Here is a 25,059-nt window from a genome sequence, read left to right as displayed (position 1 = left end):
AGTGGACTGAGTCTGGAGTAGAAACATCCAGAGCCACCGTGCACAGGCGTGTGCTTTTGAACCAGAAACAGCGGCAGAAGCGCCTGACCTGGGCTACAGAGAAGCAGCACTGGACTGTTGCTCAGTGGTCCAAAGTACTTTTTTCGGATGAAAGCAAATTTTGCATGTCATTCGGAAATCAAGGTGCCAGAGTCTGGAGGAAGACTGGGGAGAAGGAAATGCCAAAATGCCTGAAGTCCAGTGTCAAGTACCCACAGTCAGTGATGGTCTGGGGTGCCATGTCAGCTGCTGGTGTTGATCCACTGTGTTTTATCAAGGGCAGGGTCAATGCAGCTAGCTATCAGGAGATTTTGTAGCACTCTATGCTTCCATCTGCTGAAAAGCTTTATGGAGATGAAGATTTCGTTTTTCAGCACGACCTGGCACCTGCTCACAGTGCCAAAACCACTGGTTAATGGTTTACTGACCATGGTATTACTGTGCTCAATTGGCCTGCCAACTCTCCTGACCTGAACCCCATAGAGAATCTGTGGGATATTGTGAAGAGAAAGTTGAGAGACGCAAGACCCAACACTCTGGATGAGCTTAAGGCATCGAAGCATCCTGGGCCTCCATAACACCTCAGCAGTGCCACAGGCTGATTGCCTCCATGCCACGCCGCATTGAAGCAGTCATTTCTGCAAAAGGATTCCCGACCAAGTATTGAGTGCATAACTGAACATAATTGTTTGAAGGTTGACTTTTTTTGTATTAAAAACACTTTTCTTTTATTGGTCGGATGAAATTTGCTAATTTTTTGAGATAGGAATTTTGGGGTTTTCATGAGCTGTATGCCAAAATCATCAGTATTAAAACAATAAAAGACATGAAATATTTTAGTTGGTGTGCAATGAATCTAAAATATATGAAAGTTTAATTTTTATCATTACATTATGGAAAATAATGAACTTTTTCACAATATGCTAATTTTTTGAGAAGGACCTGTATATTCATTTATTTTAGTTGGTTTTTTGTTTATATTGTAATTTTTTGAGAATGTTCTTTATTTTAATTGCAAGTTACGATGCATTTGTATTTTTGAGACGTACATTAGACAGTCATGTGATGTGAATGTGATGCTTAGATTGAATCAGGCTTGTCATCTACTAGTTCCCCTTTACCATTACATTCTCTCTAAATCAGCACAGACTATGATCATCCCAATCACATGAACGTATAGAAAACAGCACCTTGATGTTCCTCCATATCAGCGTCTAGTTGTCGCATCTCTTCAGTGAGATGGCTAATTTTCTCACGTACCTTGGAGAGCCTACATAAAACAGGATGTTAATTAGGGGTTTCTTTATGTATCGATCATAAGATGCACAAATAAATTTGATAAACTGAAATGAAAATTGCAAACAACACATGGGAATTTTCAGTGCAATAATGTGCATCTACTAACTAACTTTGATTGGACAAACATGTTTGAAAAAAAGAAACATTCATATGTTTTAGAAACACATACTGTCGTTCCATGCTGGCTATTTCCTGGTTGTTTTCTTTCACCTGAAACCAGCAAAAGAACAATCATGAAGGAAAGTCACTTATATCAAATATTTCAATGCAAAAATATAAATAAATCATATCCACCTTATTTTTCCCATAAGAGCAGGCACAGCCATTTGTAAATTTACAGGGGTCATATGATGCTGCTAAAAATAACATTATTTTGTGTATTTGGTGTAATGAAATGTGTTTATGTGGTTTAAGGTTAAAAAAAACATTATTTTCCACATACTGTAAATTATAGTTTTTCCTCTATGCCCCGCCTTCTGGAACCCGTCGATTTTTACAAAGCTCATCGTTCTGAAAAGCGAGGTGTGCTGTGATTGGCCAGCTATCCAGCGCGTTGTGACTGGCCGAATGCCTCAAGCGTGTGACGGAAATGTTACGCCTCTTAACATATTGTGATGCCTTGTCCGGCCAGAGCGACGAGACATGAACATAAAACCCATTATAAACGTGATATAAACATGATTGTTAGTCATGTTTTCTTTTGCAAGGCAAAAGCAAAGTAGTTTTGCTTTCTCAACGAAACAGCGTCACATACCACAGCCTTGAGTGAGCAGAGGCAGGAGGCCTAAAGTAAGCCACGGTCTAGAGTGGGTCTAGAGTGAGGCAAGTTATAGGGTGAGGAAGGGCTGGATTGAGTGAGGGTCTAGTGTGAGGCACGGCCAGCTTGAGTGAGAAGAGGCTGGAGGCCTAGAGTGAGCCGTGGTCTAGAGTGAGGCGCGGCCGGCTTGAGTGAGAAGAGGCCAGAGGCCTAGAGCGAGCCGCAGTCTAGAGTGAGGCGCGGCCGGCTTGAGTGAGAAGAGGCCTAGAGTGAGCCGCGGTCTAGAGTGAGGCACGGTCAGCTTGAGTGAGAAGAGGCCTAGAGTGAGGCTCGGCCGGCTTGAGTGAGAAGAGGCTGGAGGTCTAGAGTGAGGCGTGGCCAGCTTGAGTGAGAAGAGGCCGGAGGCCTAGAGTGAGCCACGGTCTAGATTGAGGCGTGGCCGGCTTGAGTGAGCAGAGGCCAGGGTCCGGATTCACGAAACATTCTTAAGAAGAAATTTCTTCTTAACTGCCTTTTTCTTATTATTTTTTTACTTTAGAAAAAAGTTAAGAATATTTTGTATTCCCAAAAATCCATTTTAAGAATATTCTGTCTTTTTTCTTAAGATTGTTCTTAAGACAAAACCTAAGAAGAATTCAAATTCTTGAAAAGAATCTTCTTAAAAATCATCGTAAATAACTTCTTAAATTTAGGACAGCCCCTGACTGGTCTTAAATCCCAAACAGTAAGAATGATTTAATTAATTTATTGGGTTATTTCAAATTAATTGTTATATTATAAACATATCGCTGCAGCTTGAGACAGGCTATTTTTAAAGTAACTGTTCAAAAACACACCGCATTAAAAACGTGAACCTTTGGGCCAAGGTAATATTTTTATACAGTCTATGGGTAATCTGCAGGAAGTGCAAAAAGACAATAGTATGATTTTATCTGTGCGTCATGTTTTAATTCAGATAACGGCTGTTGTTTTCTTCTTAAGAAATAAATTAAGATGTTCTTAAGAATATATTTGAGAACTTATTAAGAAATTTTAAAGAATTGCACTTAAGAACATTCTTACGAACTTCGTGGAATTTATCTTAAGAAATTTCTTAATTTATTTCTTAAGAAGATTTTTGTGAATTCGGCCCCTGAGGTCTAGAGTGAGCCGCGGACGGCTTGAGTGAGCAGAGGCTGGAGCCTAGACCTTGGTCTTGCAGCAACCACATGTGACGACCCCGGGCTGGACTCCACTTTGTCCACAGTGAAAGCCGATCCAGTGATCCACAGTGCAAAGTTGATGTATTTCCTCAGCGACCAGCACAGATCAGCTCCAGGCATGACGAAGCGGATATCGTCCTCTTTTGGAAGGCCAAACAAAGTAGTTTCGCTTTCACAGTGAAACACACAGTGTCTATACGACATGACGGCGGCAGCAACAACAATACTACAACAAGAATTAAAGTTACGCCTTCTTTCTTTGCATGAACATCTGTACAGCATTATGCAAATCTTCCCACATACTGACGTGGAGATGTGGGGGCATGTTAGAACGAGCCGTTTTAGGGGGGCGTGGACGAGTCTCAATTTTATAAAGAATATCTCTTTGGATTTGAGACTTTCGTCTTTGCAACTTCACAGATCTTCTTTATTCACCAAGAGCTTGTAAAACTCCAAAGAGAAGGGAAAATTTGAAATCGCATCATATGACCCCTTTAATGTTTCTGGTTTATGGTTTTTCTTTATTCAAGAAGTTTTTGTATGTATAAAAAGACTCCTTTTGCGGCTTGATATTTCAAGCTGGTGTGTCTTACCATATTATTTTAATGTATTAGCCTAAATATGAACACGTGCAAACCGTTTTACCGTTTACTGCACTTTGTTATTCTTCTCGTTATTTCCCTACAGCGGTTAATGAACCGGAAGTCTCGCACATTGACAGAAAACGGCTTACTTCCACGTTGAAAAATAAGGTGGATAGAGACCTGTTTAAAGAGGCCTTCTCGATCCTCTTGTGGAGAACCCATGTTCCTGTCTTACACCAGCATGGCATTTCTACGGTTCTCCAGCTCCAGTAGTTTCTCATGCAGCACAACTGCTTTCAGTTTGGCTTGAGAATGAACCAGATCCTGCAAACACAAGACACAAGAGTGTGAATGTTTGTAGCAACAGCGATTTCTAATGTGACACGCAGTGTAGAAATCAGGCAGTTTATTCCACAACTGAACTCATTTTAGAGAGCTGCCATAAAAGGATTTGACAATAATCACTGAATGTAGGTCTACTGTCACTCTGTCAAAGGTTTCAACTTGCAAAGTTTATGTGAACCAGCTGTGTATTGTAACCTATAACAAACATGTCTGTTTAGTGCATGAATAAAGTTGCATCAAACACGCTAACAAAGAAGTACAGTGTTTCCTTACAGCCAAACAAAGTCCTGATTCATCAAGAGTTTACTGGTGTGTGTGTGTGTGTGCGTGTGTGTGTGTGTGTGTGTGTGTGTGTGTGTGTGTGACCAAATGTCCCCACAAGGATAGTAAAACCTGACATTTTTGACATTTTGGCCTGCGGTCCCCTTGACGAAAAAAATAAATAAATAAAAATAGTAAATGATGTTTATCTGAAAGTGTAAGAATGCAAACAGGTTTTCTGTAAGGGGTAGGTTTAGGGTTAGGGGATAGAAATTATAGTTTGGTCAGTATAAAAGTAATAGAAGTCTATGGAAAGTTCCCACAATTAACAGAAACAAACGTGTGTGTGTGTGTGTGTGTGTCCACTCACTGCCTCAAACGTCTCCTACCTACTCATCAGAGTGTCCAGTTCCTCTTGAAGGGAATCCAGCTCCTGGATGCAGATGAGAGACCACGGCGGATGCGGCGTGTCAGTGAATAACAGTAAACCTCACAAATCACTCACAGACTTCCATTTGATGCTTAGAGTTAGTAGTGAAGCTGTCAACTGAAGTAAACGACTTTATGTGGACCTGCGTCACTTGTTGAGTTTTGTTTTCAGCATTAACATCCATTTGGCATACACTTTTATCCAAAGTGACTTGGATAAGTGACTAGTTATTTTAACAGTTCTTGCATTGCCTGGGATTCAAACCTATGACACTGGTGTTGCTTACGCCCGACATGTTTTACTGTTCATATACGACCGTCAAAAATAAACTGGGGAAAACAACTGAAAACATCCTTTAAAAAATAAACTGAGGAAGTTAAATGCCAGTTTCCCCTTTTATTTTATTCTCTCCCCAAGCCAGTAAAGTGCAATCTGCTCACTTGTGCAAAAAACAAAACACACACACACACACACACACACACACACACAAATTATCAAAGTAAACAAATACAAAGAAAATCAACGTTGGGTTGGGTACTACAATGATTCAATAACTTACTGAACACCATTTACAGTCATATAGCATTAAAAATAATTTAAAAAAGACATCAAGATTATAACAAATGAATAATAAAAAGCATTTCCTCAAATACACAAATATAAGCAACGCAACACAACATACTAACATCGCTGGTAGTCCAGATCTTAAAAATTAAAAAAATACCAAATTTCACCCATTTCCCTACATACTTGGTATCTTTCACTCCAATAATGCATCACAGAAAATGTATAAAAATACTAACAAAACAATTCTTTCAGGTCTTTAAACAAAGTCAAGATGGTCGATCCAGGTGAAAGTCAACAGTTTGTTGAAGCAATGTAAATAAAATGTCTATTTGTTTAGTGCTCAGGTGGTCTGAGACACCATAGACAGTCCTTAGTGTGGTGATACTGGGTGGAATGAGACAAACCTGCATTAGCTCTTCACTGGTGGCTTTCATCCCAGTGTACTTGGCCTGTTTATCAGCAGACATCTTCTGAATTATGTTTAGGGCAGCCTGTTTCTCTTGGACTATGTCACCCTCCACAGCTCTGATCATATCCTCTTTCCTAACAAAGAAAGAGAAAGCTGTTAGTATATAGACCATAATCATCCATCCTCATAACACTGAATCTGTCTGCAGCTTTCATCAGATGCTCGTCTCCAAGCGCTCGACTCTGGGAATCACAGGAACCACACTTCTCTGGATGTACAGGTTTATTCTTCAGGGAATCCAGAAGAGGAGCAGTGTTTGCAGATGTTTTCACATTTTATTATTTAGGGACTAGGGCTTTGTTATTGGGTTCGGATTCTGCAGATTTTTTTATTTTTTTTTCGTTTTGTAGTTGTCTTTGGTTTTTTGGTTTTTGCTTTTGTCGGACTTGGTCATTGGACTCACCAAATGTTCTCATTGGTCCCGCCGAGTCCAGCAAAAATTTTTTTTAAATAAAATTCTCCTTCAAAACAAAACCACATTTGCATGTCGCGACTGAAAACATGTGGAAAACGCTAGGCGCGCCGCTTTCTCCTCTTTTCCAAAGCACTCAGTAGCCTGCGCTCTATGCTTGCGCTCCAGTGGCGTCTGCCATTGCTAAGCAACCATGACCTGCTCTCCATGAAGACGCAGAATTTTCAGCAAAGGATAAATGGATTTCCAGCACTAAAAATCCCTTGCAGTAGCTCTGCTAATAAATTCATTTTAAAAATGGCTATCCTTGTACAGCTTTGATCAGCTGTTTCTCCATTGTAGATTTTGGGTGTTTAGTTTGTGAAATTAAATGTTAGATTGGGGTTATGGTTGAATAATGAGCCGAATTCCACAGAAAGGCAGGATGTTGTAAATCAACTCCTAGCACCACAATCTGAAGCAAGATAACTAACCAACTCTTTCAGAGAACAGCTTTCAACATTAACCCCATTAGAACAATTATTGACAATTTCAATTCGAAGAAGAGATTGTCTAATTTGGGGCAAGTAATCGAAGAGATGGACACTCTGACCCTCACATGTAAAGCCATGAGAGTAAACAAGATCGTTGGATTGACTTCCCCCCACCTAGCAGAACCAGACTGAAATTCCTAAGGAGACCTGTTAACCCCTTTGGTCTTCACAGGACATATCCTTACTCCACAGAATGGCACAGAGAATGCCTTCCAATGCATATATGCACCAAAATGAACTCAAGAAAGACTTCTAAATGGATATCAGTCCATTGCTTAACTCCATATCATGCATGTAACCCACACATTTGATTATAATGTTTCTAATCACTTATTGTGTATGTCTTTTTAAGTAACTCTTGAATAGCTTAAGGGATCATATTCATGTTTAGTATGTGTGTGTTCGAATCTTCTTGCTTGAAACGTTTCTGACCATCAGTTATTTGTCAAATGTATCATATTCTTGTTATAGGAATCATGTCCAAATTATACCCTGCAAGAGTGGGAAAATTCGGACCTCGTGCTTGATAACATATGATTTATGAATGGGTGGGACAAACACTGCAACACCCCGACAAAAGACAATATCTAATTGGTCAAGACAACATTTGAGGTGTGGCCAAAAGGCCAGTTTAAATACTCAGGACACCATCAAATTTCGCTTTTAGCTTTTAGCTTTCGTTTAGCTTTTGCTATCAGTCATGCCGGATTTTAGCCTGCTTTTTAGCTGCTGCTTTTAGTCATGCTTTGTCATCAATTTTAGTGTTCTTCGAGCGCCGTTCCAGTGTGCTTCGGACTGCACGCCTGCTGCTACTTAGCCACGATGAGAAGAAACACCACCTAGTCTCGTCAAACTTTACTTCTATTCTTTTAGGGTTAGGGTGAACCCTATTCTTTTACTTTAGTTTCTTTTCCGTTTGAGAGTTTCGTGTTCTGAGTTAAGTTTTGTAACGGCGTGTCTCCGAGTCTGACCTCGCGTGCCCGTCTGAAACTTCAACCAGCCCACAACTCCGCATCTTCAGCCTACGCCCAACCACGGGCTTCCCAAGACGTCACTTCAACGACTACTGAACTTTCAGCCAATCAGCAACTTCGGGAAAACCCCTTTTCAGCGACAACAAAGGGAACCCCGTTACACAGGCAACGCAAGTAACCTCCAGACTCACATCTGTACTGGTGTTATCTAATATAATTTTAACCTCATTGAGGAACTCAATGCGAGGGTTAATTAAGTGATTGATGGTTGTTCATGTCTATGCAATTTCACGTATTGCTGTAAACTTGGGATTTCACATTTTCATTCTCTTAAACTCATTCTTTCCTAAAGTTCTATCCTCCTGCAACTTGTGTGAATGTGTGAGTGCGTGTGATTATGTGTTAGATTAGTTTATATGTCTTAGATTTATCCAATAAAGACTTATTTATATTGAAAAGAGAAGTATCTTGTGTTTTGTGCTTACAAGTTAATGTCTTAAACTGCCGATCTTGTTACTGTGCTAATTAATAGTGTTTTCACTATACTTTGGATATTAATATCCAGCGCAGATTTGATGTTAAACAGCTCGTTCAGTGAATCGCTGGCCGTTTCAGTGATCAGCCGTGAAACAGTGATTCTGTTCAAATTCCCTTTAAAATCTTAAATGATTCCCTTTGAGCTAAATTGACCTGTTTCCCTTACACCATCTTGGCTTAGCTTTTGTTACAGGAAATTATGTGCATGACCAGCGGTGCACTTGCTGCGTTCTGAAAAGTTTAGATGTTTCTCATTTAACTTTCTTCCCCCTAGATTGTTTTATTTACGTCTACGCCTAGGAAGCCTTAAACTTACCCTTTACAATAATGAAATACTAATTAATGTTGTACAGTATAGGGTTTGCAAGACTACTGATTTCTACTAGTCGATTTTTTATTTAAAAAATACTTGAGTTACTCGACTACTCGTGGTTCATTCTATTGTAAATGAAAACACATTAAATAGTTTTTTTTTTAGCAATAAACGCTTATTAATTTATAGCCTTATGCAACAATTACATATGTACATTTGCAAAACTTTATAATTACGACATTACATATTTAAATTTTCATGTAACAGCCAGTACTTGTATCTGTAACAATCAAAACATTTTTCATATCTGCATTCGGATACAACGTTGTACAGTTACTTGATAAGACCGTTATCACTTTTTATCTTTTTTTTCATAGTTATCACTGAACAAGTATGTCATGTTAAACTAAAATAAGTATTAATTTCTAAAATAATATTTATCATGCAAGCAGAGAGATGTCATGACAAACGTTTTGTGATCATTTGAACTCAAATGAATCCATTCAATGCGCACATTTTCATTACGCAGAACTCTTTAAGCGAGTCTTAATGTTTGGTGAACTTCACTAAACAAATGTGAGTGTCCAGTGCAAACCAGCAAAAGATAAAGATGCAAACATGTAGGACAAGTAGAAAATGTATCCGTATCTACTAGCCTACTTTTGAGAGAGAACTGGTTTGGTTTTTGTGAGACTGAGATGCGCAATGCAGCTGTTTGATTGGTGAGCGCGCTGTGTTTATTCCATTCATTCCATTCATTCATTCATTCATTCCTAAGGTTTAAATCATTGCCTTTTAAATATATACAAATAATATAACGTGTATGATGTATTATTATAGGTGAAATTACTCTTGCAAAGCTCTGATTTCTAAAAGATGCAAGGAGAGGCAACAGCAATGCAGTGTTTGATTTGCGCTCTTTCCACTCATAAAGTTTACATTCATAAACTTCACACTCGTGACTTTAGAGGTCTGTGTATACTATTGCGCTGATCCCCTGGTTCAACTGTTATCTAGCAAACACCAGACTGTGCCGGCTTCAGCCGAATATTCAGGCAGAATTATTCCTTGTCCGTTATTTGTTTTTGAAGCCATTATCCGTGCCATTCCGAATAAGGTATTCGGCTTCAGGCACACCCCTAATTATTACATTACATATTTTATTTTTACATGCAACATAGATTAGGTCATAGAAAGTAACAGCTCCACGCAATATTGTAATCCTAAAATTCACGTACTTGCAAACTCTTTGCATTATGGTTAATACATGTTCGAGTAGTCGATTGTTTCCGACAGCGCTTGACTAGTCTATGCAAGCCCTAGTGCAGTATGACAAAAAATTTGCTGTATTTATGTGCGCATGCCCAGTAGAGCCAAACGTATCCCTTCTAGCCTTAACTGCGCGCATTTGTCATATCCTTAGCTTTGCATGTGTGTGTGCTGCGCCAAGGCATCAGTCGTTTTAATTTTTGACCACAGACATAATGTCAGCAAACAGCAGCATTATTTTCTTAGAATAGGAGATATGCTGTCTCTCACATCACATACATGAGTTAAGTGTGGTCTTGAAGAGGATCCTTTTTTTTCCTCTCATTTGGACTCGGTCTTGACTTGGACGCGAAACTTTTGGACTTGGACTTGGACTTGACTTGGACTCGAACCTCTTTGGACTCGGTCTCAAATAGTCCTGGTCTTGGACTTGACTTGGACTCGACAAAGCTGGACTTGACTACAACTCTAGTGAATAAACCAAGTGATCTCAGGCTCTTTAAAAGGCAAGGCAAGTTTATTTATATAGCACATTTCGTACACAATGGTAATTCAAAGTGCTTTACATAAAAGAAGGTAAAATAATCATTAAGAAAAATAATAACAAAAATAAAACAAGCAATTTTAAAAGAAAGTAAAACAAGCAATTTTAAAAGACTGGAAATTATTTAAAAATTGACTTATTTAAAATGAATTTAAAACAGTTAAAAATAGAAAATGATTTTACATAGAATACAGTGAATATGTAAAATACAGTGCAATCAATTCAGGCAATCGCACAGTGCTCATTCAACAAATGCACAGCTAAACAGATGAGTTTTGAGTCTAGATTTTTAATGTGACTAATGTTTTAGCACATCTGATCTCTTCTGGAAGCTGATTCCAACTGCGGGCGGCATAGTAACTAAAGGCGGATTCCCCTTGTTTTTTTGTGAACCCTTGGTATTTCTAACTGTCTCGATCCTAATGATCTGAGTGGTCTGTTAGGTTTATATTCAGTGAACATATCTGCAATATATTTTGGTCCTAGGTCATTGAGTGATTTATAAACGAGTAAAAGTACTTTAAAATCAATCCTAAATGTAACTGGAAGCCAGTGTAAGGACCTGAGGACTGGTGTGATATGCTCAGATTTTCTGGTTCTAGTCAGAATCCTGGCAGCAGCGTTCTGGATGAGCTGCAGCTGTCTAATGGTCTTTTTGGGAAGGCCGGTGAGGAGACCATTACAGTAGTCCACCCTGCTGGTGATAAAGGCATGAACAAGTTTCTCTAAGTCTTGACTGGAAACAAAACATCTAATTCTTGCAATGTTTTTTTTAAATGATAGTATGCTGATTTAGTTACTGCTATGACATGACTATTGAAACTAAGGTCTGTCTCCAGAATCACACCAAGATTCCTGACTTGATTTTTAGTTGTTTGTCCCCTTGAGTCAAGGTATGCATTCACCTTGAAAACTTCATCTTTGTTTCCAAATGCAATAACTTCAGTTTTTTTTCCTTGTTTAACTGAAGAAAGTTCTGGCACATCCAACTATTAATTTCATCAATACATTGGCAGAGGGAGTCAATGGGGCTGTAGTTATTTGGCGATAAGGCTAGGTAAATCTGGGTATCATCAGCATAGCTGTGATAGGCAATTTGGTTCTTTCTCATTGTCTGACTTAGTGGGAGCATATGCAGGCTAAACAAGAGCGGTGCCAGAATTGAGCCTTGTGGGACTCCGCATGTCATGGACGTCCACTTAGACTTATGCTCTCCTAGACTCACATAATAACCTCTCCCTTCTAAGTATGACCTGAACCATTTGAGTACCATCCCAGAAAGGCCGACCCAGTTTTCCAGTCTCTCTAGTAGTATGTTATGATCGACAGTGTCAAACGCAGCACTGAGATCTAGCAATACCAGCACTGATATTTTGCCAGAGTCAGAATTTAAGCGAATATCATTTATTATCTTAATGAGCGCTGTCTCTGTGCTGTGATGCGGTCGGAAACCAGATTGAAAATTGTCCAGGTATCCATTTGAGTTTAAGTATTTGTTCAGCTGATTAAAAACTACCTTTTCTATAATTTGCCTATAAAAGGAAGATTAGATATTGGTCTATAATTGCTCAAAATGGTGTTATCAAGATTGCTCTTTTTCAGGAGGGGCTTTACAACTGCAGTTTTCAGGGAGTTTGGAAATGTCCCAGAAAGAAGTGAGGCGTTCACCACTTCTAAGAGATCTGCTTCTAAACAGTTAAGCCAGAAAAGTACTCAGAACCCTGTATGGTTCGTTTGTGGTTCAGTTTCTTCGTGACTTGTCAAAGCAACAAGGTGTCAGTACGTTTTTCTATGAACCAACATAATGGTGAGGTTTAACTAAGCAGTTTATTATTTGTATGTTTTTTTGTATGTATAGGTTATTTTATTATTATTATTATTATTATTAACCAAAGTAATTTAATATGTTTTAGACTCTTGTCACATTTCTCAAAAAGAAATTGGTGAATAAACCAACTGTTAATTCTAACAATATAAAATAATTATGTTGTCATTTATATAATATTTTATTTGAATGCAAGAATTATAGCATTGATTTAGATGAATTATTGAGAGAGAAAGAGACAGAGAGAGAGAGATGAAAGTTGCGTATGTGAGTTTAGTTTCTTCAGTTTCTATGCTGTGCTCCTTTCTGTGCATCTGCAGCATGATCTCCGACCTCTGTGTGTGACTGATGAGTGTGTGTGTGTGTGTGTGTGTGTGTGTGTGTGTGTGTGTGTGTGTGTGTGTGTGTGTGTGCATCAATGAAAGCAGTGGTCTAATACAGAACAATGATTAAACTGACTTTGAACTACCTGTGCATTAAACGGTTTTAATTCATACCTGACAGCCAATCAGAATTGAGTTTTCAGACAGACCATGATATAATATTATAGAATTCTTAATGGAAAACTATAACTACTAAAACTGAATAATGAAATACAGCTTACCTTGAAATTTTGAGAAAAAAGGATCTTAACTTATCTGAGAAAAATAAGGTTAAATTAACTTTATACTTAATGTTCCCATTTAAGCTTAAATTGGACTGAAATGCATTGATAAAGTTCTGTGAATGTCTTGACCAGAGATATTATCAGAAATTTCCACCTCATCCTCAACCTCTTCTCTTTCCTCTTCATCTTTTCCAGTAGGTCAGACTCCAGCATTTCACTGCTGCACAGAGAGCTAGATTCTGAGTTTTTATGAAGTTGTGTTCACTAGCTAGGACCATGCCACAAACAAGCTATGAAACTGTTAGTTGAACAGAGAGTTGGGGAAGAGTAGAAAGAGGATGAAGGGGTCAAAGGAATGGGATGATGGTCAGGTTGATCAGGGCATCTAGAATTGTTGGCTCAGTGAGACTCAGGGTGGGGGTACAGTCTCTAGCATATATTTAGGCCGGACAATTAGGACCCCCCGATACAACCTGAAAGAAAGATAATGTGGGATAAGGTTGGCTGAATGGATGAGGAAGGGAGGGAAGGGTGGGTTCAAGAGAACGAGACTAGCAGTACGGTATAAGGTGACCCGATATATATGGAGGTTTCAGGAAGTCAGGTGATCGTTTGGGGCGTGCCCCTGCTCCTGAACATCTGTTAAACAATTAACTCCATTTCACTAGCTAGGACCACACCACAAACAAGCTATGAAACTGTTAGTTGAACAGCGAGTTGGGGAAGAGTAGAAAGAGGATGAAGGGGTCAAGGGAATGGGATGATGGTCAGGTTGATCAGGGCATCTAGAATTGTTGGCTCAGTGAGACTCAGGGTGGGGTACCGTCTCTAGCATATATTTAGGCCGGACAATTAGGACCCCCAAAGTTGGGGAGAGCTGATTTAAGCGTGACCTCGGAATGCCTGATCATACAGAGAGGATGCGGAGGCTAAATAGTTCAGGCGTTCGATGGTTAATGCAGGTTCTTGTTTTCGTAAGCGTTTGTTAGTACGAATGTGTGAGAATAAAAGAAAGCTGGGCAATCGTAGCCAGTGGTTATTCATAGGAGTAGTTGATCCCTGACAAGTAGGTTTATAAACGCACATGTGGATCTTAGGAAGGAATGAGCGTAAGATGTTAAGTTGTGAATGGACGACGGGTTGGTTGATGGGAAAGGAAGCTTTGAGACCATTCCAGCTGGAGAGGTATTCTGGAGATCATGCCTGGAGCAAGGCAATTAAGAATGGCTTCTTGGTGTCTGATCTGTGGTATGACCAGGGAGGGATGCATGTTTATTTTGGAGCCAAGTCTAACTTCTGGAAATGGGAAATGAGACGAACAGTCAGCTACGAGATTGAGAAGTCCTGGTATATGAGTTGCTCGTAGGAGGAATTGTTGTTGAGTAGAGATTAAGTAGGCAGATGCATGAATTGCATAACTGCCAAACAATCATCTCTTGTTTATATTTTGACTTCTGCTGCATAGTCTGAGCGGATGAGTAGATTTCTGATGTGGTGTTTCTTGTTTTAAAGATTTCCCTTGAGGTATTATCTGGATGGCATTGTTAAGGTGGCCTAGAAGTCCTGGTAGCTGACGCTTAATACACCTGTCTAGCTCAGATGAAGGGTGAGGCTTTGAGATTTCTACTCTGATAATGAAAGGCAGAGTTTAGTGAAAAAGTAGATTGGTGTGGATATCCTAATTATGGTGGTGCAGATGAAGGTGCAACGATTTGAAGTCTTTGAGGAAGTGAAGAATGTAAAGGAGTCTGTGGTTGTTAGTAAAAATCCATCGTAGCTTCGGAAAGAGAGTCTAACATCCTTGGGCTGCTTCTGCAATCGAATGTGGCTCACAGTGAATTAATGGCACCTTCCCAGAAGCCTCACTGGATTCTTGATGGATAGGCAAGACTTGGCATTAGTGGTATCTGCTTTGGCGAGCCAAGCTCCGTGGTTTGCTAAGTGAATGAGTATTCTGAGGTTGTGATGATATGGTTAATGGTTGGAATGCGAGTGTCATGGAGAGAAGATAAGTTGATTTGATTCAGCCTCTTCTGGTACTGATTTGAAGTCTTCGAGGAGGTGAAGAACGTAAAGGAGTCTGTGGTTGTTAGTAAGAATCAATCGTAGCTTCGGAAAGAGAGTCTAACATCCTATGGCTGCTTCTGCAATCAAATGTGGCTCACGGTGAATTAATGGCACCTTCCCAGAAGCCTCACTGGATTCTTGATGGATAGGCAAGACTTGACATTAGTGGTATCGGCTTTGGCGAGCCAAGCTCTGTGGCCTGCTAAGTGAATGAGTATTCTGGGGTTGTGATGATACTGTTAAAGGTTGGAATGCGAGTGTCGTGGAGAGAAGATAAGTTGATTTAATTCAGCCTCTTCTGCTAGTGGCCTGTCAACTATATCAGGTTCTTGATAGGAGTGTGGAGGTGCTTTGCAAGTCAGTCTGCTGGTGTTGTAGGGTTATGAGGGCAGGAGTTTCTCGAATGGGCTCTGTCACAGAACGTGCAGGTGTGAAGGAGCCTGCAGTTAGACAAGTGGCAGCCCAGATGATTGAGGTTGTTGGGTGCCATCCTGCCTCTCTCTTGCAGGATTGGCCGGCCTCTATGTCAATGATTTAAGGAAAGGTTAATGTTTACTGAGGGGCATTTCTATCAGCATTGGAATAACTGGAGGGGATGGAGCTGCAACAGATAGCTGTAGTTTGCATGGAGAAGTGCTGAGGTTTAAGGGGGAGGGGGGCTGTAATTGAGCATGCTGAAGCTGTATTTGAGGGGGCTCCACAAGTTCACGTAAAGAGATGTTTAAAATTTGAATATCCAGCAGTAGAGTTCAGGGTTGAGAGGGCTCCTGAATGACCCTTGGTTGGAATGCTGTAGACAACCTGCTGCTGAATTATTTGTGAGCGTAAAGCTACTGAGACAGAAGGTGATGGACTGCTGAAGCTGGCCGAGTAGGTGGTGTGGCTTTGGCTAAGTATGTACCTATTGCTAGATGGCAGGATGTGCAGGTATTGATGGAGGGGAAAAGGGGAAATGTTAGACCAGAGGAAATGGAATTGGTGGTTGGAGGAGTCCTGGCTGGCCCACGTGAGGTAGGGTCCCTTGGGCACTGGATGAGGCACCTGGACTGCAGAAGTAGCTGCTTGAATCATTAGAAAACTGGGAGCCATATGCTGTAAGTGGCTGAAGGAAGGGTGGAAGAATGGATGTTGGCCTGAAAGGATGTTTGTGAGTGGGTTTTAAGCCAACCTGTTGATAGATGGCAGGATGAGAGAGTATTGATGAGGGAGAAATGGACAGACTGACAAGTAGTTGATCCCTGACAAGTAGGTTTATAAACGCACATGTGGATCTTAGGAAGGAATGAGCGTAAGATGTTAAGTTGTGAATGGACGACGGGTCGGTTGATGGGAAAGGAAGCTTTGAGACCATTCCAGCTGGAGAGGTATTCTGGAGATCATGCCTGGAGCAAGGCAATTAAGAATGGCTTCTTGGTGTCTGATCTGTGGTATGACCGGGGAGGGATGCATGTTTATTCTGGGGCCAAGTCTAACTTCTGGAAATGGGAAATGAGACGAACAGTCAGCCATGAGATTGAGGAGTCCTGGTATATGAGTTGCTCGTAGGAGGAATTGTTGTTGAGTAGAGATTAAGTAGGCCAATGCATGAATTGCATAACTGCCAAACATAATCATCTCTTTTTTATATTTTGACTTCTGCTGCATAGTCTGAGCGGATGAGTAGATTTCTGTCAAAAGCTTGCTTTAGTGAAAAAGTAGATTGGTGTGGATATCCTAATTATGGTGGTGCAGATGAAGGTGCAACGATTTGAAGTCTTTGAGCAAGTGAAGAATGTAAAGGAGTCTGTAGTTGTTAGTAAAAATCCATCGTAGCTTCGGAAAGAGAGTCTAACATCATTGGGCTGCTTCTGCAATCGAATGTGGCTCACGGTGAATTAATGGCACCTTCCCAGAAGCCTCACTGGATTCTTGATGGATAGGCAAGACTTGGCATTAGTGGTATCCGCTTTGGCGAGCCAAGCTCCGTGGTTTGCTAAGTGAATGAGTATGAGTGGGGTGTGTTGCAAGATGCAGGGAGGGAGCGAGGGCGGGAGGGGGAGAATGAATAGAAGATTTGGAAATAGAATTGGAGGTTGAAGGAGACCGGCTGGTCTGCATGAGCAAAGACTATAGAATACCCAAGACGTGTCACTCCTTTAGTTTTGAATGGGGAAATATGCAATGCTCAATATGGCCACTAAATCGCAGGAAGCCCCGCCTTCTGAATGAAAGAGCTAATTGCTAATCTGAAAAGTGAGCATGTCACTGCAGCTGCTGTTAGAAGCGTCCCGGTTGCTATAGAAACAGTCAGTGGTCTGAGACGTGCGCTTAGGACTGCACATGCGCACTGACTGATCTAGCCTGAACAATTAAGCTTTTAATAACGCTATTTAAGCAAAAGTAACAACATTTATGACACAGTTGTTGTCAGATTTCTTTGGTGATTTCAAATATGAAATTTAATCATAAGCTTAGTGAACAGTTTTGGAGAATTTGATGTTTCCCCATACAAAGAGATAGGAGTTGCTCTAAGAGGCATTTCAAAGATGGCCACCGAGTGACATGACTTGTCTTAAAAGGACTTTGGCATGAGGGACAGTGAATGGGCATCTGGAATTTAGAAGTAGCTATAGATAATTATTAGTAAACATGGAGCCGTATTGCTGATTGTTTTTAAGGGTATTTGTTTACTCAAATGGTTTGAGTTAAGTTACTTGTCAGGTTTTACAGTGTTAATACATAAATCAATCCATACACAAGTCTGTAATACATACGAGTCAAGGGGGAACAATTTAGAATGTTCAATTTAACCAGCCTGCATGTCTTTGGGCTGTGAGCCGTACTGCTGTAATCAGCTGAAGGGAAGGGTATAGGAATGGATTTTGGGATGAAAGGATGTTTGTGAGTGGAGTTTTATGAGCAAACTGTGAGCATAGAGAAGAGAAGAATTTTGGGAGAGATCAGACTGAGCGAGTGCAGGTGGAATTACGTCTTGCCTGCCTCTAGAGGGAGCTGCTGTCTGATGCTTTGGAGGAGAATTCTTGTGACGTCACGTGTAATGGAGAGTGACTCCCTAGGAGTTGCCGGAAGTGCTGAGGGCTCAAAGTTTGTAATGACAGAAGTTTTATTGATACTGAATATAGTTGAAATAACTGTTTGTTATCTGCACGATTGAATTGGATACCTTGGATTTAAGTGCGTGTTTAAGGTGACCCGTGGTTCAGTTGTCCTCGGCTCTGGATTCTAAAAGACGTTCAATGGGAGTGCTTAGGAAGCATCAGAGAAGTGGCTCGCGAGGGGAGCGAAAATTCAGTTTCTGCGTCCACCGCGCAAGAGTCTTCCCGAGATGAGCCTGGGAATAGACACTCGTGGCCCAGAATGTGCGCGACTGAACGCGACCGCTCGGAAAGAGACTGCGATCGGGGCGATGAGAGTTGATCGTCAAGTGTCGCCAGTGACATTGAATCGAACAGAGCGCCGTCCAGGCCAGGCAAGTCCATCTGTCCTTCGAGAGAACAAGACTAGCAGTATGGTATAAGGTGACCCGATATATATGGAGGTTTCAGGAAGTCAGGCGATTGTTTGGGGCGTGCCCCTGCTCCTGAACATTTGTTAACCAATTAACTCCATGAGTGATCAAGAAAGGGTTTAAGATCACTTCAGTGCTCAAGTGGACCAATCAAAGAAACTTTTATTTTGAGTCCTTTATAATTTTTACACCAAAAGGACTGAGGTCACTTTAAGTGAACTGGGTTTGGATCTTTTCAAACAAACTTGTGACTTTTCCTGGTATACACAACATCACTATTTATCCAGGCACATGATGTTTCCTACCACTAGTGCTGATGACACACATCTCTGCTTCTCCAGGCTGATGATCTTTTTGCATTATTGACACACTCTTTTCCTAATTAATGTTGTTCAGTTGCTTTGACACAATCTGTTTTGTATAAAGCTCTATATAAATAAAGGTGACTTGACTTGACTTGACTTGATCCTGCAGTAGCTGCATGAATCTTGACTTGGAATAAAAAAATCTCCAGTGGTTCCCATTTTTCCATCTAATGAAAACTGATCATCTTACTGTACCTTTCCAGTCACCCCAGCACAGACAGTAAGATCAGGGTAAGTTCACAGACAGAGGTGTGCACATCTGTGTTACAACTTCAAGAAAAACTGGTCGTGTTACACAACTCCTTGTCCAGGTTCTCTGTCCTGAACTACCTGAACACACTTGAGCCTAAAGAGAGCATTTAAGCACACTTCACATCTCTGTACACCTCACAAAAACTATAACAGTAACCACAATAAACAACTTTGCTGTCAATAATAATCCACATTTTTACAATTTACAGTTCCATGGCAACTTTTCGAAACAAATTTAGATAATTATTTAAGTTTATTAAAAAGCTCTAGAATATATTGGCCTTTAAAAAGAGACTAAAGATTATTTTCATGATTGTATTAAGAAACTTTGAGACTGTACCAAAGTTCACTTCATGAATTTGACAGAAGTTTATCCAAGGCAGCTTACACTGCATTTAAGGTATACATTTTATCAGTTCATGTATTGCCTGGGAATGGAACCCATGACCTTGGATTTGCTATTAGCGTGCTCTACTGCTTGAGATACAGGAACAGCACAATATAACCTATAGTTCACTATCTTAAGTCAGTGACTGTGGTCAATCTTTAGCCAGTCTTTTTATTACAGAGAGCAAAGGTTTGTCTCTGTCTGAGATCTTGTAAGCATGAGTTGACACAGACTATTACACAGCACTCAAGGGTAAGTGACTCTTACATTCATATCTATAAAGTTTTTTATTTTTTTTATTTTAACCCTAACAAAAGTGAAAAACTGATGTCTTATGCAGATTATGAGGCAAAGATCCTCAATGCTATCATAACACTTTGACTTTAGATTGACTCAAAGAAATGTTATAGCAGCCAGTTGAAACAAACTGATTACATTATGAAAACCTGGAATAATGCCATATAATGGTCACCACAGGCTTTTCTTTACTTCAAAGGTTCAAAGAGGCTTTTCAAATGATCTATTAAATGCAACTTCATTTCCATGTATGGTTAAGCATGACCTGAAACAAAACGAAAAACAAATATACATTTTGAACTGAACAAACCTTAAAGCAAATAGAGACGACGGGCTGTCAGGTGTGTCAATCAAGACAGATGGGCGGAGCTTTACAGCAGAAGACAATGTTGGGGGTGGGGGGGATAAACCAGTCTCAAATGGAGTGCACAGGACGCAAAACACTGACACATGTAAATATCCAACAGGGACTGTGAGTGGTATACAGGCAATACAGGAAAAGACAACGACAAAGGTTTTTGGAGAAGTTTAGGAGGAAAACAGAGCTACAATTATCACTAGAGAGTCTTTTAAATCCAGTAATAGGAATTGGCCCAACATTACTATTAAAACAGATTCTGATAAACACATTCATATTAAAGATGTGGTAATTCAATAAATTGCAACTATATTAGACAACGTACTATAATGACCAAGTCTCTGTTAGAGACCTTGAGAATCGCACACATGAGAGCAAACGCAAAGCATATGACACTAATTCTGCAATTGAAAAAATATATTTTATTAAAGATATTTTAAAACATTCTTCAAGTTGGTCTGTGTTTATAAGATAAGAAAGAAACAAGCATCTGTCCTTAATGCAACTGAACAATAATGCATCACAGCAAGAAAACAGGCCTCTCTCCGCTAGAGAACACTGGGTGACTTTGTGTCTCATGCCAGCCAGAGAAGACCATGAGTATCTTTGTGGCTGATGGCAGATAACATAAAACAGCAACAAACACAAGCAGAGAGACACGGGACAGCAGCATGCTGATAGGAGAGGGACTCGTCTGCACAAAGATCCTCTTTGTGTGACACTCATGAAGAAGGTTTTTACTTTCTCAAGAGCCTTCTCTGCTCTTTAGGACTACAGCTCACAACAGACAGGACCATTTAGCAAGAACTGTGGTTCCTCTTATGGACAGGACGCTGTTTGTTTGGTTGATGCAGTGCTGTTATCACAGGTAACAGAGATCATGGCCGGGAGACAGATGCACGTGGTGTGGGTCGCAGCAATTCTCATGAGCTCAGGTGTGATCGCACAGCAGGTGAGTGTCTTTCACACTCAGTTATGCCAACATGTTCTGTATCAAAGTGATATTCATGTCTAAGTCACTGTTTAACAATAAGTCACAGCCAAATCATAGACTGGAGAGTTACAAGTTGATGTAAACTACAGTGAAAAGAGGGGACCTGCAGTCTCCTGTCCTTGTGGCTCGTCGAGCATTACACTCCAGTGTCAAACAAACATTCACCATTTGTGTTCAGGTGGACATGAGCAACACATCCCTGACAGAGATTCCTAATGATACACCTACAAACATCACCGGATGGATCCTGAGCAACAACTCACTTGTGATGTCCACCTCGGATATATACACCTTACAGAAATATCGCAGGATTAAGATGCTAGACCTTTCTTATAACCACATACAGATGCTGCCACCTGGAGCTTTTGACAAACTCACAAACCTAGAGATTCTTAAACTGAGGGGAAATAGCTTGCAAACCCTTGACAAAGACATCTTTAAAGGAGTGAGAAATCTGAAGAGTTTGGATCTGAAGGACAACCCATTGAACTGCTCCTGCTCGCTCACAAGCCTCATCAAAGAGCTGAACGACTCCGGCGTATTGATAGGTGAGAACGAGCCCTTTAGTTGGTTTTTGTCTTCAGATATGGTCTATAAGTCTTTGCCTATTTAATGTTTGTTTGGATTTAATAATCTGCAAAATTACGTGTTGGTCTTTCAGGGAAAGAAGTCACTTGTTACACCCCCCAGAAAACAACTGTGCTTGATGGAAACCATTCCTGCTCAATTCAAGCCACAACCGTCAAAACATCTGTGGAGAAATCTACAGCCACCACATTGAACACCAGATCAACATCAACACCAGCACCCACCGTAGAGCCAAGCAACAGCAGTCACGTCAACAGCTCCAGCAAAGGTAAACACACAAGCAGTAACACGCCTGACGTCTCTAAAACACTAACTTGTGCTGAGCTCAAACAGTGCACAGGGGTTAAAGCAAAAAAAATAAAAATCCTGAGCCTGAACTTTTTTGGGGGGGGGGGTGGAGGAGCTTTTGAAGTGTGTGATGTGTGTGTGAATTTTTTAATTTTTGTATATTTGCTTTCTTTATTCAAGCTGATTTTTTTTCATGAATATATGGTTGACCTGAAGAATGAAAGCTATATCATACACTTGGAAAATTATGAGCTATATCACCGCTTATCAACACTAGGGGTGTGACAATACACTTAACTCACGAGATTAGACAAAATACAGATACTTAGTTCACTAGAACGTGACAATATTTTGATACTATTTTTAAGAAAATTTCAATGACAAAATATTTGTCTTTCACTTACAAAAAGTAAAACAATGCAGTTGTATTTAGAAAATATTTTAACTAATCTAGGGCTGTAACATGATTATTTTGGTAATCAAGTAATCTACTGATTATTTTGACAACTGAGTAATCTGATATTTTTTAGTAACACAAACAGACCTAAGTGAAAACCAGGCTTTAGTATGACTATTTATATATAAACTAATGAGGCAATAATAATTGGCTCAAATAAAATATCAAAACCAAGAAATTACATGAGTGTGTTGAACAACACTGTTAAAATACATAATGTAATATGCCCGTACATAATATGAACATAACAAACTTAAGTATATGATGTATTAAAATAAATACCTGCAGAGGGCACCAACTGCCTGGTGGTGTTTCACTTTACTGCGCGATTAAACAATGTTTAAATCCATTAAATTGTAATATTTGGCCACTTTCAGAAACTTTTATTTTGATATCACGATGTACAATACATGGCATATGTGTTGGCAAATGTTTATAAATGATTTATGTTACAAATCTAATGAGATAATGCACACTGTTTTTCCAGATAAATATTATTGCAATTCAAACTCATAGCATATACAGAGGAAGAGTTTAGCCTTTCACACATACAGTCTTTACTGGTAAATTACAGGTAAGTTACTATTAATAGATCATGTGTGAACAGGACCTTTTCAAAAATCCCGGTAAATATGTTCTGGAAATCATATCTTTCTTATGGAGATGATATGATTACTCTGAGTTGTTTACAAAGCTCTGCTGCTTTATAATTAGCTTTTCTATTTAAATATGCACTAGATGGACATCTTTGACCATTGCAACTCGCAGCTTTTTGTCACGCTTCTCGTTATTATGCGCGTCTCGTGTTTATAAGAGCAAAACATTCTGATTGGCTAGTAATGTTAGTTTGGTTGAGAGCTGCTCCTCTCATACCATTGGTAGGTGAACTCATGGACTCGAAAGTGATATCCATCAACAAGATTTTTTTAAAATGTAGTATTATTTTTTTTCTGCATGCCAAACGCTGCAGAAAAAAAAAATGCCGGAGAACTTTAAGCCCTGAGTGCAGCTCCAATAACAAAAGCAGATGAAGTTATAGCACTCTGCTGTGGATCCTCTTAGTGGACACAGGATAGATAACTGTGTAGCCAATGAGAAAAACATTTTTCACAAACACTGTTGAATACACAGCTGAAGTCAGTGTACTCTACAGAGCATGTGTTTCTCCTCAGGGTTGATGGCGAGGGATGGTGAGACACCCACAGGAAGCCACAGCTGGAAGTTCCTGCTTGGTGTCGTGGCTCTAACCCTCAGCACTTCCATGCTCATTGTATGCGCTGTCAAATCTCCCTCGTGGTACAAGCTTCTGTTTAATTATCGGCACCAGAGGCTCCGTGAGGACGTGGAGCACAGCGTCTTCAATACCGGACGCTTTTCCAACTTCAGTCTGGACACAGAGCAGACGGACACGAGCGCTCAGGAGCTGGACGAGGTCCTGGACACTGGACTGAGCTTGCAGCCCTTTGAGGATGAAGATGATGGCTTTATAGAGGATGGCTACATTGAGCCGGGAAACTACAGAGAACACGCGGATGCTGACGAGTCATGAGCGAGATCTGAGCAGGAGGAGGACAGGGGCTGCAAGCGGGTGGAAAAATGAAGCTCCAAGCTCTTGCATTAAACTGTGAGGATCTTTTTATTCCAGTGTAGAAGTGCAATATGAAAAAGTCATTAAAATATGAAAATCAAAGATCACTGAACTGGAATTGCAAATGCATGTATCTCATCAGGTAATAGTGTGTAAAATTGTCTGTCACAGCATTTTATCATAAAGTATTTCAAATTTTTAATGAGAGATCTTTCTTTTTAAAAGCTTTTTAGTGATGTGTGCAATATCTTATCTCTAATATCCAACAAAATATCCAGGATGTAAATTGACTGCATGTAATTTTTCTGTAGAATATGTAGAATCATATAGAATTATTTAAAAAGAAGCTCTGGCATGATTGAGCTGAAAAGCAGTCATACTCGGGAGGAGATCGAGAAAAATTGCACAGGTCAGCTGCTGCCCTCTTGTGCACAAACTCTCCCAAACCTTTTCTTGTGAAGAAACAAAACTACTCACTCTCTTCTCTTGGTGAATATCACGTCCATACTCTGTGCTTCTCTGTCATTCTGTGCTTTCAGCTAATGAGTCAAACATACATACAATAAAGTGAGCAGGAATATGAGAAAAGCAGAGAGGAAGATGTTGCTGTGTAAATAATGTCGTCTCACCATGATGATGTCATTCACCACTTCATCCATCTCATTGTTTGTGTTCAGCTTGTCAACCAGCTGGTAATTAAAAGATTATTTAAATAATGACATTATGCATCCCAAAATCTAATTCCAAAGGTTTTACTGATTCAAAATTAGTTGGTGGATCTAGCTAGATATTGAGCAATAAAGATTGCGTCAAAGCAACTGAACAACATTAATTAGGAAAACATTGTGTCAATAATGCAAAATGACAGTTAAAGGCAGTTCATCATTGAATTCAGTGATGTCATCATGCAGCTCAGTTCAGTTTAAATGGTATCTGTGCAAT

At 40.0% G+C, this 25,059-nt stretch overlaps 2 protein-coding genes across 6 annotated transcripts in view; one reads left to right on the top strand and one right to left on the bottom strand.

The window, feature by feature from the left end:
- LOC109078808 (intraflagellar transport protein 74 homolog) overlaps positions 1-20,457 on the bottom strand; it is a 29,354-nt gene extending 8,897 nt beyond the window's left edge. The window contains exons 1-6 of one of the 4 annotated variants that reach the window (XM_042723352.1): positions 20,155-20,457; positions 5,889-6,027; positions 4,877-4,920; positions 4,062-4,205; positions 1,508-1,548; positions 1,230-1,309 (exon numbers count right to left, since the gene is read on the bottom strand). In XM_042723352.1, the coding sequence (XP_042579286.1) occupies positions 1,230-1,309; positions 1,508-1,548; positions 4,062-4,103 (163 nt within the window). In that variant the 5' untranslated portion in view covers positions 4,104-4,205; positions 4,877-4,920; positions 5,889-6,027; positions 20,155-20,457. The remainder of the gene's footprint in view (positions 1-1,229; positions 1,310-1,507; positions 1,549-4,061; positions 4,206-4,876; positions 4,921-5,888; positions 6,028-20,154) is intronic. The other 3 variants (XM_042723354.1, XM_042723351.1, XM_042723353.1) reach the window with 3 other exon arrangements.
- LOC109076807 (leucine-rich repeat-containing protein 19-like) lies at positions 19,673-24,838 on the top strand. 2 transcript variants are annotated; one of them, XM_042723350.1, is made up of 5 exons: positions 19,673-19,799; positions 20,972-21,154; positions 21,375-21,744; positions 21,858-22,052; positions 23,702-24,838. In XM_042723350.1, the coding sequence occupies exons 2-5, from the start codon at positions 21,083-21,085 to the stop codon at positions 24,076-24,078; spliced, it is 1,014 nt and encodes a 337-aa protein (XP_042579284.1). In that variant the 5' UTR covers positions 19,673-19,799; positions 20,972-21,082; the 3' UTR covers positions 24,079-24,838. The 2 variants fall into 2 exon arrangements, with proteins under 2 accessions (XP_042579284.1, XP_018948002.2); XM_019092457.2 differs by having other exon boundaries at positions 19,731-19,799; positions 21,071-21,154.
- Positions 24,839-25,059: the final 221 nt, after the last annotated feature.

Source organism: Cyprinus carpio, chromosome B5, assembly GCF_018340385.1.
Source record: "Cyprinus carpio isolate SPL01 chromosome B5, ASM1834038v1, whole genome shotgun sequence".
Lineage (NCBI taxonomy): Eukaryota > Metazoa > Chordata > Actinopteri > Cypriniformes > Cyprinidae > Cyprinus > Cyprinus carpio.
The sequence above is the reverse complement of the archived record's forward strand: the minus strand, read 5'-3'. Positions and strand labels throughout refer to the sequence as shown.

Excerpts from the sequence above, each read along its gene's own strand:
- LOC109076807 (XM_042723350.1), top strand. The coding sequence starts at position 21,083 with ATGGCCGGGAGACAGATGCACGTGGTGTGGGTCGCAGCAATTCTCATG. Across the intron at positions 21,155-21,374 it reads CAGGTGTGATCGCACAGCAG|GTGGACATGAGCAACACATC; the intron begins GTGAGTGTCTTT and ends ATTTGTGTTCAG. Across the intron at positions 21,745-21,857 it reads CGACTCCGGCGTATTGATAG|GGAAAGAAGTCACTTGTTAC; the intron begins GTGAGAACGAGC and ends TTGGTCTTTCAG.